Below are 13,514 nucleotides of genomic sequence, written 5' to 3' on the forward strand. Positions count from 1 at the left end.
GTCTGAATGTTGCTTCTACCCCATTCTTTCTCTTCTCCCATTACATGTATGTTATATATTGACTGTGTCCTACATCTCTTATTCTCTGTATTGTTTTTTTTCCAATTCATTTTTGTGCTTCAGTTTTAGTATTTTTGTTAATTTAGTTTCAAGTTATATAATCCTGTTCTTTTGCATCCATCATCCTGTTAAACCCATGCATTGAATTCTTAGTTTTTCCCTTCTAGGATATCCAATTGATTCTTATTTTAATTAGTTAAAATTCTCTATAGAATTTCTTGACTTTTTTCATATCTTTTCCTCTATTTCTTTTAAAATGTTAATCACAGCTAATTTTAAACTAATTTCCTGATGATTTCAATATCCAGATCATCTGTCTCTCTGCATCTCTTTTTTAATATTTTCTCTTGAGGTAATATGCCATATCACCTTAACTCTTTGCATATCTAGTGTTTTTTATTTTATTATTTATAATACACTCTATTATTTTAGAACAGTTCTAGGTTCACAGTAATATTGAGTAGTTCTAGGTTCACAGTAATATTGAGTAGAGGAGGTAAGGAGATTTCCCATATGCACTCTACACCCAGTCTTGCATAGCCTCTCCTATTATCAACATCCCCCACCAGAGTGGTGTATTTATTACAATTGATGAGCCTATATGAACATATCATCATCATCCAAAGTCCATAGTTTACATTAGGGTTCATTCTTGGTGTAGTATATTCTATGGACAAATCTATAATACGGTAAGTTCCCTACATATGAGCAAGTTCAATTCCGAGAGCATGTTCATAAGACCAATTTGTTCATAAGTCTTAGATACCCAACTAAAACAGTTGGCTATATTGTACAGTAATGTAATAGGTTTATAATACTTTTCATACAAATAACATATAAAAAACTAACAAACACAAAAAATAAAGAAAACATTTAAAATCTTACAGAACAGTACATTGAAAAGTACAGTAGTACTGTACAACAGCTAGCATCCAGGGGCTGGCATCGAGTGAACCGTCAAGAAGAGGCCGCATGGGTGGCCTCTCACCAGGACGATGGGCGCTGGCAATGCCTGCACCCCCCAAGACAACTGATCCCCCTGTGGCTCACATGCCCAGGGCCCGGCCCTGCCCTATGGCGGGCACAGGACAGTCCCACAGCAGGGCGCACGCCACCGAGCCGGGGACGTGAGTCCTGAGGAACAACGGGGTGGCCCAGCAGAACACAAGCCCTGGGGGGCCTCCCGCAGACCTCCTGCAGCCCCGGTCAAGGTCTTCCTTCCCAAGGTCCCGGGTGGGAGCCCAGGTCCTGGGGTGGGTGCTGGCTGTGACCTCGTCCATCCCGTCCTCCCCGCCGGCTCCTGAGACTGGGCTTCGGGTCTCCGTGCCGGGGCCGGGGTGGGGCGGACTGCTCAGAGGATAACACACGCACATTTCCACAACAACAAGCAGCGCTGGGCCTGAATCTATGCCCAGAAAGCACACGTTGAGCTCATGACACCGGCCCACAGAGACCAGAGCCTTGGCTGGCACGTGGTGCACCTCAGGGCTCTGCGGGGAGACGATGGCTAGGGTGTGTGTGTTGCGGGGAGGGGAGCGGGGGTTGGGGTGTTCCTTGACACCTGGGTTCCTCTGGGGCCTACAGGGACACATTTGGGCTTGCCAGTACAGGGAGCAACCTGCCCCAGGGGATGATGAATAGGGGTCCCGTCTCAGGAGGCAGGCCCAGGCACCTTGAGTGGCCCCTAATATGGGACCAGTAGGCTGCCAGGCCTGGCCTCCCCCTGCCTCCAAGCCTGGGGGCCCCGGGACCTGCTGAGCCTACTGGCCCGAGGTGGACACCGGGGGGCTCATCTCTGCAGCCCTGTCCTCATTTCCCGGCTCTTTTGGGGTGGGCTTGAGCCCCTCCTCGGGGGTCTCCTCAGCCTCCTGGCGGCCTGCCTGGGCGAGGCCCTCTGGCTCCCAGCCAGGACCTCCTGGGGCCACCGGGGAAGCACTGCCCATCCGGCCAGGCATGGGGACTCCAGGGGCATCTGAGGGTCCTGCCTGACCTAGGCCCGCAGGGGCGGCAGCACTTCCATCTTCCTGAGTGGCCGTGGACGCGTTGCTGGTCTCCCCAGGGCCAGGGGCTGCCCTGGCGGCACCATGGTCTTCAGGAGCTGCCCTGGTGGCACCATGGTCTTCAGGGGCCGCCTCGCCAGCCTTGGCAGTGCCGGCAACTGCCGCACTGGCCTCCTCACGTGCCGGGTGGTCCTCGGCGCTCCCTTCCTTGGAACGGGCGGCCTGCGCGGTGATATCTTCACCGGCCGGGGAGGCCTTGGTGCCATGTGCAGTGGTGCCTGCGGTGATGGCCTCATGGGCCGGGGCGGCCTGGGCGGCTGCTGCCAGGACTCCAACGTCCACACGGGCCTCTTCCTGCCCTGGGAAGTGCTCCCTGCTAGCCGGGTCGGCGTCCCAGGCCTCGGTCTTCTGGATGAGCCGCAGCATCCCCGCAAAGCCGGGAGGCCTCCTCATCAGCCGCCTCCTCCTCAGCGTGTCCCGGAGCGTGTCGTTCAGCCGGGCCCGCAACAGCACCTGCCGGGCGCGTGCCTGGTCCGCCATGGCCGGGTGGATGGCCCCCTTCTCCAGGGCCGACTGCAGCAGGCCTTCCAGGCGCATCACGTACGCAGAGAGAGTCTCCTGGGGCCGCTGGGCACAGGTCACGAACTTCAGCCGAGCACCCCCCCGGGGGTCCTTGTTCCCAAACACCTGCACCAGCGCGGCCAGGCAGTCCTGGGCAGCCAGCTCGGGATCTTCCGCCAGGAGGCCGCGCAGGAGGTCCAACGCGGGGCCGCGCAAGCTCTCCACCAGCCTCCTCCTCCTCTCCCTCTCAGACACGTGGCGCCACAGGTGCAGCGTGTGGCTGGCCTGCTCCAGCCAGCTCTCAGAGGACCCTTCCCCGTGGCCCGGCTCTTCCATCCCAGAGAAGGTTCCCAGCTCCTGGTAGCCCATGCTGTCCAGCACGGGCTGCAAGGCCTGCCTCCACTGCTGGGTCCCGGGCCCTGCCTCACCCATGGCGCCTGCCGCTGTCACAACTGCTTCCTCAGGCTCAGCCATTGCCCCGCCCGTGGGTCCTGCCATACTCAGAAGTCCTGCCACGCCTGCAACATTTCTGTAACCTGCAGCTCCTTCCTCATCTGACTCAGCTCCTGCTTCACCTTCAGCTCCTGCTTGACCCTCAGCTCCTGCTTCACCCTCAGCTCCTTCCGGACCTGCAGCTCCTTCCTCACCTGCAGCTCCCTCCTCACCTGCAGCTCCCTCCTCACCTTCAGCTCCCTCCTCACCTTCAGCTCCCTCCTCACCTGAAGCTCCTGCCTCACCTGCAGCTCCCTCCTCACCTGCAGCTCCTTCCTCATCTGACTCAGCTCCTGCTTGACCCTCAGCTCCTGCTTGACCCTCAGCTCCTTCCGGACCTGCAGCTCCTTCCTCACCTTCAGCTCCCTCCTCACCTTCAGCTCCCTCCTCACCTTCAGCTCCTTCCTCATCTGACACTCCTGCTTCACCTTCAGCTCCTGCTTGACCCTCAGATCTTTCCCCACCTGCAGCTCCTGCCTCACCTGAGGCTCCCTCCTCACCTGCAGCTCCTTCCGCACCTGCATCTCCTGCCTCACCTTCAGCTCCCTCCTCACCTGCAGCTCCTTCCTCACCTGCATCTCCTGCCTCACCTTCAGCTCCCTCCTCACCTGAAGCTCCCTCCTCACCTGCACCTCCCTCACCTTCAGCTCCCTCCTCACCTTCAGCTCCCTCCTCACCTGCAGCTCCCTTCTCACCTGCACCTCCCTCCTCACCTTCATCTCCCTCCTCACCTGCAGCTCCCTTCTCACCTGCACCTCCCTCCTCACCTGCAGCTCCCTCCTCACCTGCAGCTCCCTCTTCACCTTCAGCTCCCTCCTCACCTGCAGCTCCCTTCTCACCTGCACCTCCCTCCTCACCTTCAGCTCCCTCCTCACCTGAAGCTCCTTCCTCACCTGCAGCTCCCTCCTCACCTGCAGCTCCCTCCTCACCTAAGGCTTCCTCCTCACCTGTGTCTCCCTCCATACCTGCGACTCCCGCCTCCCCTGCAGCTTCCTCCTCCCCTGCAGTTCCTGAGTGACCTGCAGTTCCTGCCTCACCCGCCCTGCCAACCACTGCTTGTCCCTGGGGCTGCGCAGGGCAATTGGGTCTATCCTGTGAATCAGCATCAGGGGCCTGGGGCAGGCAGACCACAGACCAGGGCCCTCCCTTGCCTGGTATTTGCCGGGGGAGCAAGCTTCGATTTAAACACTCAGCAAACTCGACCAGGGCAACACTCGACCCCAGCTCCTTTCTGTAGACCTTGCCCAGCACTCGGTACCTGCCCAGGGAATGCAGGGCAGCCTGCACAGCCTCCTGGAATTCCTGGTCTTTGCAGTCATCTGGGATTCCCAGGATGAGCAGAGATCGCTGAGCGTTCACGCCCATCGACCTGCACCAGTCCCGCAATACCGCCAGAGCCATCGCCATCTTCGAGGACCTGAGGGTGGGGGGAAGCGATCAAACAAGTGTGCACAGGCTGTTGAAGTGTGGGAATCGGCCTGTGGGTGCAAAGAGGAGAGAATCATGTTTGTGCCACACAGCCCACCCTAGTGCCCCTCACAGCAGCAGCCTGGAGCACCTCCCTGCCCTGTTTGGTTTGTTTGACTTTAGGAAACTTTTTTTATAAATTACATTTATTTACAAGATAGAAGGCTAGGGACTTCCCTGGTGGCGCAGTGGTTAAGAATCCACCTGCCAGTGCAGGGGACACAGGTTCGATCCCTGGTCCGGGAAGATCCCACAAGCCGCGGAGCAACTAACCCCACGCGCCACAACCACTGACCCAGCGCTCTAGAGCCCACGAGCCACAACTACTGAGTCCACGTGACACAACTACTGAAGCCCACATGCCTGGAGCCCGTGCTCTGCAACAAGAGAAGCCACCGTAATGAGAGGCCTGCGCACCGCAACGAAGAGTAGCCCCCGCTCGCTGCACCTAGAGAAAGCCCGCGCAGCAACAAAGACCCAACGCAGCCCAAAGTAAAAATAAAATTTAAAAATAATAACAAAAGAGCACTTGTTGCGTACGACTCAAGAAACAATAATAAAATAAAATAAAATATTTTTTTTAAAAAAGACAGATAGAAGGCTCGTCACCTTTTCTACATTTCTGGCCTCAGTTTTAGGAAGCTGCCTTTTTCCCAAGGAATTTTTCAAGTCTTCCAATTTGTTAGCATAAACATTTCCATAATGTCCCATAATATTCCCCTATATCCTCTTTGTTAATGTACATCTGATCCGTAACGTTGGCCCTCTTTCATTCCTCATATTGGGGATCAGCGTTCTTTCTATTTTTCCGTGATTCATCGTTCTAGGACTTTCTCGGTTTCCTTGCTCTTTTGAAAGAAGCGCGTGGCTTTGTTCACCGTGTCCATAATTTGCTTTCTATCACTGATTTCCTCTCTTAGCTCTCTTATTACTTCATTTTATGTTTCCTTTGCTCTTCTTCTTCTAGCATCTCTCAATGGACTGTTAGCTCACTGATTTTATGTCCTGACTCTTTTCTAACAGAAGCATTTAGAGGAATACAGTTTCCTCCTGTCGCTTTTTGCTGCCTCCCACTAATTTTGGTAAGTTGTGCTTTTTTAGTATTCACTTGGAAATATTTTCTAAGTCCCTCTGTGATTTTTCTCTTTGATCCATGGGTTTCCCAATATTTGAAGATATATTATCATTAGTACCATCAAATAAAATTCCCCCGTGATGAGAAAACTTATCATGGAAACTTGCAATACTGCTAAATTTATGGAGACTGTTTTACAACTCTGGTATGGCGTGTCCGGGTGAATGTGCAAAGCACCCTTGTAAAGAATCTGTGTACTGTGTGTGGAGGCCAGGGCCTTGCCCTGCCCACCCACCTCTGCAATTCCTGTGCCACCCGGACAGAGGCGACCTGAAGCTCTCGATGCCTCATGCAGTGGGCCAGAGCCCCTCCCTGGACCCCCACAAATCCATCTGCCATGGCCAACAGCCTCCACCAGATCACAGCAGCCCCAGCGCCTCCCCCTCTCAGCTTCACTTACGCCCCCCCGTGGCCAGGCGGCTCCTCCCCGACCCCTCGCACTACATCCCCTCCATATACCCTCCCCCACCCACCAGCTGGTGGCGCTCCGCTCTGGGCCCTGGAAGCCGGGCGCCCCGCCATGCGTAGAGGTCAGACTGCCTCTCTCACCTCCCCACACCGGGGAGTCCTCCCCCGAGCACACTCAGCGCCAGGGGCTCTCGCTTCTCGTACCCCAGACGCAGAGCCCACCCGTCTTGCCCCCACCCACCCGGGAGCCGGAGCCCCCTAACTGCCACGAGCGTCCTCCCCCCCACCCCACGCCCCGCCCCGGCGGGAGCTCCCCTAACGCCTACCGCACCCGCGCCCGGGAGTCCTCCCCATCGACCCCCGCCTCAGCCTTCCTCCCGCCACACGCAGCAGCCGCTAGCCCTCCCCTCCCGTCTTGGCCCCGGGGGTGGGGCCCGCCCGTCCCGTCCCGTCCCGTCCTCCCCACCCCCGCAGCCAGTCGTCCTCTCCTCTGGCCCCCAAAGCCGGCCCCACCCGACCAGCAGGAAGCCCTCCGCTCAGGCCCCCCCCCACGCTTAGCCATTAGCCCCACCCTCTGCACCCCGACTCCAGAACGCCCCCCACCAGCCACCCCGGAAGCCAGCGGTCCTCCCCTCTGACCCGCTCACTGGGGGACCCTTCCCTCAGGCCCCCTTCAGCCCGCTACCCTCCGCCGCCGCTCCCCCACTCCCAACCGAGCAGCCCGTAGCCCTCCCCCGACCTCCATTCCTTCCCGGGGCCCCCGGTATCTGCGGAGTCCAGCCCCCGGCAAAGCCCCCGCCTGTCTCCTGACTCGCTCTGACTCTGTGGATGGCTCCGGAGTCCCGCTCACGAGGGGCTGAAGAGCTCGTCTCAGCAGAGCAGCCAGGAACTGTGCCGCCGACTGTCCCAGGCACTCTGTGCGAACGCCCCGTGGGCTTCCGGGTGCTCCCGGAAGCCCCAGGAAGATGAGGGAGAAAGTTCTAGATGTCTCTTTACAGAGAAAGTGGTTGGATCAGAAGAGCACGTGAGGTGATTCTTTGCTAATGTAGCAGCAGTAGCCATGAGCACTGAGGGCCTGAGGTCCGAAGGCTTGGCGCCTCTGGAAGCAAGATACGCCCATTGGCCTTCCACCAATAGGAAGGCCTCCCTGCAAGGCTGTGGAGTCGGGGGAGCACACTTGGCGATGCAGAGCCCATGGGGGCACATTGGTCAATCTGTCTTTACAGGTGGGTGTCTACTGTGATTGATAATGTTATCAAGCTATTCTTTTTTCTTTCTCTTTTTTAATTTGATTTATTTTTTTATACAGCAGGTTCTTATTATCCATTTTATACATATTAGTGTACATATGTCAATACCAATCTCCGAATTCATCACACCCCCCGCCCGCCCCCACCACTTTCCCCCCTTGGTGTCCATACGTTTGTGCTCTACATCTCTGTCTCTATTTCTGCCCTGCAAACCGGTTCATCTGTACCATTTTTCTAGGTTCCACATATTTGCATTAATATACGATATTTGTTTCTCTCTTTCTGACTTCCTTGACTCTGTATAATAGTCTCTAGATCTACCCACGTCTCTACAAATGACCGAAGTTCGTTTCTTTGTATGGCTGAGTAATAAAGTTATAGTAATAAAGCAATTCTTTATATGGGCTGATTTCTTGTCTAGTTGTATCAACTAGGCATCTTCTCACATGGCAGAAGACGATGAGGCAGCTGTCTGGGGTCTGTTTTATAAGGGTGCTAATCTCATTCATGAGGGCTCCACCCTCATGGGCTAATCACTTCCCAAGGCCCCACCTCCAAATCCCATCCCTTTGGGGGTTAGAATTTAACAGGTGAATGAGGGAGAGATCTTTACAAATATTCAGTCCATAGCACTATCTGTCCATCTATTTTTGCTTCTATGTTCCCTATGTCCTGCCTGGGATAATCAATCCTTTACATTATATTTTAACTTCTCTACTGCCTTTTTAGGCAATTATCACTGTTTGCTGTTCTAGACATTATAATATATAGTAAGTCCCATACATATGAACGAGTTCCATTGTGACAGCCTGTTCATAAGTTCAGTTTGTTTGTAAGTCCAGCAAAGTTAGCCTAGGCACCCAACTAACACAATTGGCTATATAGTACTGCATTGTAATGGTTTACAATACTTTTCACACAGATGATATATAAAAAACAAACAAAAAATAGAGAAAACATTTTTAATCTTACAGTACAGTGCCTTGAAAAGTACAGTGGTGCAGTACAACAGCTGGCATCCAGGGGCTGGCCTTGAGGGAACAGGCAGGAAGAGTTACTGACTGGAGGAGAGAGAGGAGGTGGGAGATGGTAGAGCTGAAGGATCGTCAGCACTAGGAGTTGGAGAGCAAGCTGCAATGTCACTCACACCTGACGTTGTTGGAACGCATGTGCACATCTTTCAAAGTTCACAATTTGAAGGTTCGTATGTAGGGGACTTATTCTAACATGTATCCACCATTATAGTATTATACAGAATAGTTTCACTGCCCTAAACATTCTTTGTTCTCTGCCTATTCATCCCTCCCTCCCCACACCCCCTGGCAACTACTGATCTTTTTACTGTCTTATAGTTTTGCCTTTTCCACATTGTCATATATTTAGAATAATACTGTGTGTAGCCTTTTCAGATTACCTTCTTTCACTTAATAATATACATTGCAGTTTCCTCCATGTCTTTTCCTGGCTCAATAGCTCTTTTGTCTTTAATGCTGAAGAATATTCCATCATCTGAATATACCACAGTTTATCTATCTATTCACCGACTGAAGGACATGTTGGTTGCTTCCAGGTTTTGCAAATTATGAATAAAGTGGTTATAAACATCTGTGTGTAAATTTTTGTGTGCACACAAGTTTTCAGCTCCTTCAGGTAAATAACAAGAAGCATGTATGATAAGAGTATGTATAGTTTTGTAAGAAACCTCTAACTTGTCTTCCAAAGTGGTCATACCTTTTTGCATTTCCAACAGAAATGAATGAGAATTCCTGTGCTCTACATTCTCACCAGCATTTGGCGTTGTCAGTTTTCTGGATTTTGGCCATTCTGATAGGTATGTAGTCATTCTAGTAATTTTTTATTGCATGCCATGCATAACATACAAAAGAGCCATAGTATTTCTAGATGAGATATTCCAGAGAGACTTCAAACTTTCTCTGTTTAGGCAGATAAGGTAAGGGGATGCTTTTCTCAATCCAATTCAATATTGAGCTGAGTCAGGGCTTGATTGCAGTTTAAGTAAAACAGGCTACTGTGGTTTGCTCTTCTTCTCTAGGATGTAAAACATTGATGGGCTTCTGTCTTTTAATCCCTGAAAGACTATGGAAAATCGAGATCTGCCATTTACAGTTTGCAGTCTCCTGTAGCTTCAAATTCTAGAATTTTTTTTTTCCTAAGAACTGGGTGGTTGCTGGAGATTTCACTTTACCTTTTAGAAACATTTGACCTAGCTCCCTGTATTCTTGTGCAGTACCAGAAGTCAGCAAATGTCTGGTAGGGGAAATCTGCTGAGCGTTTGTCTCATCAACTTTTCAGTTTGTCAACCAGCCCTGTCAAACTGTTAAAACTTTGTTGGTTTTTCTTTCTCTCACTAGAGGCATTTTGCCTGGGTAAGTCTGGTCGGCAGTCTCTTATTAGAGTTGGTACATTTTTCAGAGGAAAAAACAATTGGAGATTGTCAGTTTACATTGAAAAAGTATTCCTCTCCTTGAATTGTTAATTTATTTAATCCTTGTTGCTTCCACCACTATTTGGTACGTTTAAAATTATTTTTGTATTCTAAGTGAAATAATTCAGACACAGAAAGACAAATACCATATGATTTCACTCATATGTGGAATCTAAAACAAACAAGCAAACAAGCAAATGATCAAACAAAACAAAAAATAACTCATAGATACAGAGAGTAGATTGGTGATTATCAAAAGGAAGGGGGCTAGGGAACGTGCAAAATGTGTGAAGGCAGTCAATTGTAAGTAGACTTCTGGGGGTGACCACTTTGTAGTGTTTACAGATATCAAATTAAACGTTATACATATGAAACTTATACAGTGTAATATACCAATTTTACTTCAATAAAAAGTTTTTGTAAATTTTCCAGTTTTTTCTAGTTGTAGAGGATTGTTACCTCTCATGACCTTTTATTCAGAAGCAACCCAAATACATATTCTTGATGCTATTGTGACTGGGATCTTTTAATGATTTAAACATTTCTTGCTCATTTATAGAAAATTGATTTTTGTATATCACTTTTGTATCCAGCAATTTTAATAACGTCCCTACTTGAATGTAATCATTTATCCATATATTCTTTTAGATTTTTCTATGTAATCAATAATATAATCTGTGAATAATGACAATTTTAAACTTCTTTTCCTATGTTTATGCTTTTATTTTTTGTTGTATTCTTAACACACTGAACTCACTAATACTTCCACTACAATGCTGAATAGTAGTGATAATGGTAGCCATCGTATCATATTCCCAATGTCAAAGAGAAGTATTTTAATATGTTATAGATAAGTGTGATGTGGTCAGTAAGTATATTTCTAGATACATTGTATCATATTTAGGAAGTTTTCTTGTATTCCTTGTTTACTATTTTTTGGGGGAGAGAATGCATATCAGATTTTATCAACTGCCTTTTTTCCTATGCCTCTTCGCATAATCAAAATATTGCTCTCGGGCTTCCCTGGTGGCGCAGTGGTTGAGAGTCTGCCTGCCGATGCAGGGGACACGGGTTCGTGCCCCGGTCCAGGAAGATCCCACGTGCTGCGGAGCGGCTGGGCCCGTGAGCCATGGCTGCTGAGCCTGCACGTCCAGAGCCTGTGCTCCGCAACGGGAGAGGCCACAACAGTGAAAGGCCAGTGTACCGCAAAAAAAAAAAAAAAAAAAAAAAATTGTTCTCCTCTAAAATGTTAATGTGGTGAAAAACATTTAAAAAAATTTAACCAGAATTGCATTTCTGGGATAAACCCAACTAGGCCATGATGTATTACATTATTTATATATTGTTGGATATGATTTATGTACATTTTTTTGGTTTTTGTTTTTGTTTTTGTTTTTTGCGGTACGTGGGCCTCTCACTGTTGTGGCCTTTCCCGTTGCGGAGCCCAGGCTCCGGACGCGCAGGTTCAGCAGCCATGGCTCATGGGCCCAGCCACTCCGCGGCATGTGGGATCTTCCCAGACCAGGACACGAACCCATGTCCCCTGCATCAGGAGGCGGACTCTCAACCACTGTACCACCAGGGAAGCCCTGATTTATGTACATTTTTAAGGATGTTTTTATTCATGACCATGAATCAGAATGGCCTGTAATTTTGTTTCCTCATTCAGTCCTTGCCAGGTTTTGATTTCAAGGTTGTTAGCCTCAAAAAATGATTTTGGGAGTGTTGCACCTTTCTATTTTATGGAAGAGTTTTTACTAGATTGTAATTACTTCTTTCTTAAATGATTGGTAGAAATTGCAGCAAAGCTATTTTGGCCTAGATTTTCTCTGAGGGAAAATTTTAGTTTTGTATATTCTTAATAGAGGAATATTTAGGTGATCCTTTTGTTTTTGTCTTCTACAGTGCTTTCTTGTGATATAATATGCATACAGTGAAAACCACATGCCTTTAATAAACAAAACGATGAATTTTGACAAAAGGATACATTCATGTAACCATCACCCAGATTGAGATAAAGAACATTCCATGATCCCTGAATATTCCCTTGTGCCCCTTCCAGTCACTGTCCCTCCTACGTCATTATTCTAACTTCTCTTATTATAAATAGTTTTGCCTGTTCCTGCACTTCATATAAATGGAATAGTAGATTGTGTACTCCTCTTTGATCTCACTTCTTTTGTTCAGCATCACATTTTTTGAGATCTATGCAGGTTGCTGTATTTATTAGTAGTTTGTTCTTTTTAATACTAACTAGAACACCATTGTATGACTGTACCATAGTTTGTTTATCCAGCTATTGCTATGGACTTTGTTTTTTCCCCATTTTTTAGCTATTATGAATAAAGCTGCTATGAACTTTCTTATATAACTTTTTTGTGAACATGATTTCCTTTCTATTGGTTATATACCTATGAGTAGAATTGCTTGACTGTAGGTATAGTTGTATGTTAAAATCTATGAGAAACTGCCAAAGAGTTTCTTAAAGTGGTTGCACCATTTTAAACTTTCACCATTCATGTGTGAGAGTTTTGCTTCACATTCTTGACAAGAGTGAATATAAATTAATCTTTTATCCATTCTAGTGAATGTGTAGTGATACTTATTATAGTGTTAATCTGACATTCTACAATGACTAATAATGCAACTTTTTCAGCACCTATTGGCCATTTGTGTATCTTTATAGATCCTCTTTTGTGCAGTGTCTATTAAAATATTTTGCCATTTTTGTTACTTATAAATCATTTTAAACTCTAGTATAAATGTTAAAAAAAAGTATAACTACAATAATTGTTTAACGGATGCACAATGTAAAAAAATGTAAATTGTGACATTGAGAATATAAAATGTGTGTGGTGGAGAAAAAGGCTAGAGTTTTTATATGCAAGAGAAGTTAAGTTGTTATTGGGTTAAAATAGGCTATTATAACCATAATAAGTTTTATGTAAGTCTCATGGTAACCACAAAGTGAAAACCCACAGAAGATACACAAGAGATAAAGAGAAAGAAATCAATGCATACCACTACATAAATCATTAAATCATAAAGGAAGATAGTTGGAGATGAAGAATGGAATAGCGGAACTCCAAAATAGCCAGAAAACAGTTAAGAAGATGGCAATATTAAGTTCTTCCATATCAATAATTACACAAATGGATTAAATTCTCAAATCAAAAGACACAGAGTTGCTGAATGGAAAAAAATCCGAGACTCAACTCTACACCACCTGTAAGAGATTCACTTCAGCTTTAATGATACACATAGGCTCAAAGTGAAAGGATAGAAATAGATATCCATGGAAATGGTAACCAAAAGAGAGCAGAAGTGGCTATATTTATATCAGATAAAATAGACTTTCAGACAAAATTGTTCACAAGAGACAAAGAAGGTCACTATATAGTGGTGAAAGAGTAAATTCATGAAGAGGATATAACAATTATAAGTATATATGTACAGTAAGTCCCCTACATACAAACCTTCAAGTTGCAAACTTTCAAAGATGTGAACGTGCATTTGCATGTCCAGTCACATAAGTTAGTTCACATGTCTGGCGTACATTGTCATGTGTGTGCATCCTCTACAAGTGGTTGTGCTTTTGTGTACTTTACTGTACAGTACTGTATAGAGTACAGTAGTACAGTATCTTTATTTCAAGCCCAGGCTATCTGGAAGCAAGTGTAAAAGCAGTGGTGATG

General features: G+C 47.7%; 2 protein-coding genes across 7 annotated transcripts in view; one reads left to right on the top strand and one right to left on the bottom strand.

Annotated features, from left to right (window-relative positions):
• GABRA3 (gamma-aminobutyric acid type A receptor subunit alpha3) overlaps positions 1 to 13,514 on the top strand; it is a 313,063-nt gene that overhangs the window by 36,297 nt on the left and 263,252 nt on the right. The window contains exons 2-3 of one of the 6 annotated variants that reach the window (XM_067724647.1): positions 5,548 to 5,662; positions 9,124 to 9,204. The exons of 1 other annotated variant lie outside the window; for it this stretch is intronic. In XM_067724647.1, the coding sequence (XP_067580748.1) occupies positions 9,126 to 9,204 (79 nt within the window). In that variant the 5' untranslated portion in view covers positions 5,548 to 5,662; positions 9,124 to 9,125. Of the gene's footprint in view, positions 1 to 5,547; positions 5,663 to 7,209; positions 7,350 to 9,123; positions 9,205 to 13,514 lie in introns of those variants that run through there. 4 more of the 6 variants (XM_067724648.1, XM_067724645.1, XM_067724644.1 and 1 more) reach the window with 4 other exon arrangements.
• On the bottom strand, positions 1,821 to 4,537 carry LOC137217602 (paraneoplastic antigen Ma6E-like). The gene is made up of 3 exons (XM_067724641.1): positions 3,863 to 4,537; positions 3,377 to 3,487; positions 1,821 to 3,340 (listed from the first exon to the last, which is right to left on the bottom strand). Exons 1-3 carry the CDS (start codon positions 4,518 to 4,520, stop codon positions 1,821 to 1,823), a joined length of 2,289 nt encoding a protein of 762 aa, XP_067580742.1. The 5' UTR covers positions 4,521 to 4,537.

Source organism: Pseudorca crassidens, chromosome X, assembly GCF_039906515.1.
Source record: "Pseudorca crassidens isolate mPseCra1 chromosome X, mPseCra1.hap1, whole genome shotgun sequence".
Classification (NCBI taxonomy): domain Eukaryota; kingdom Metazoa; phylum Chordata; class Mammalia; order Artiodactyla; family Delphinidae; genus Pseudorca; species Pseudorca crassidens.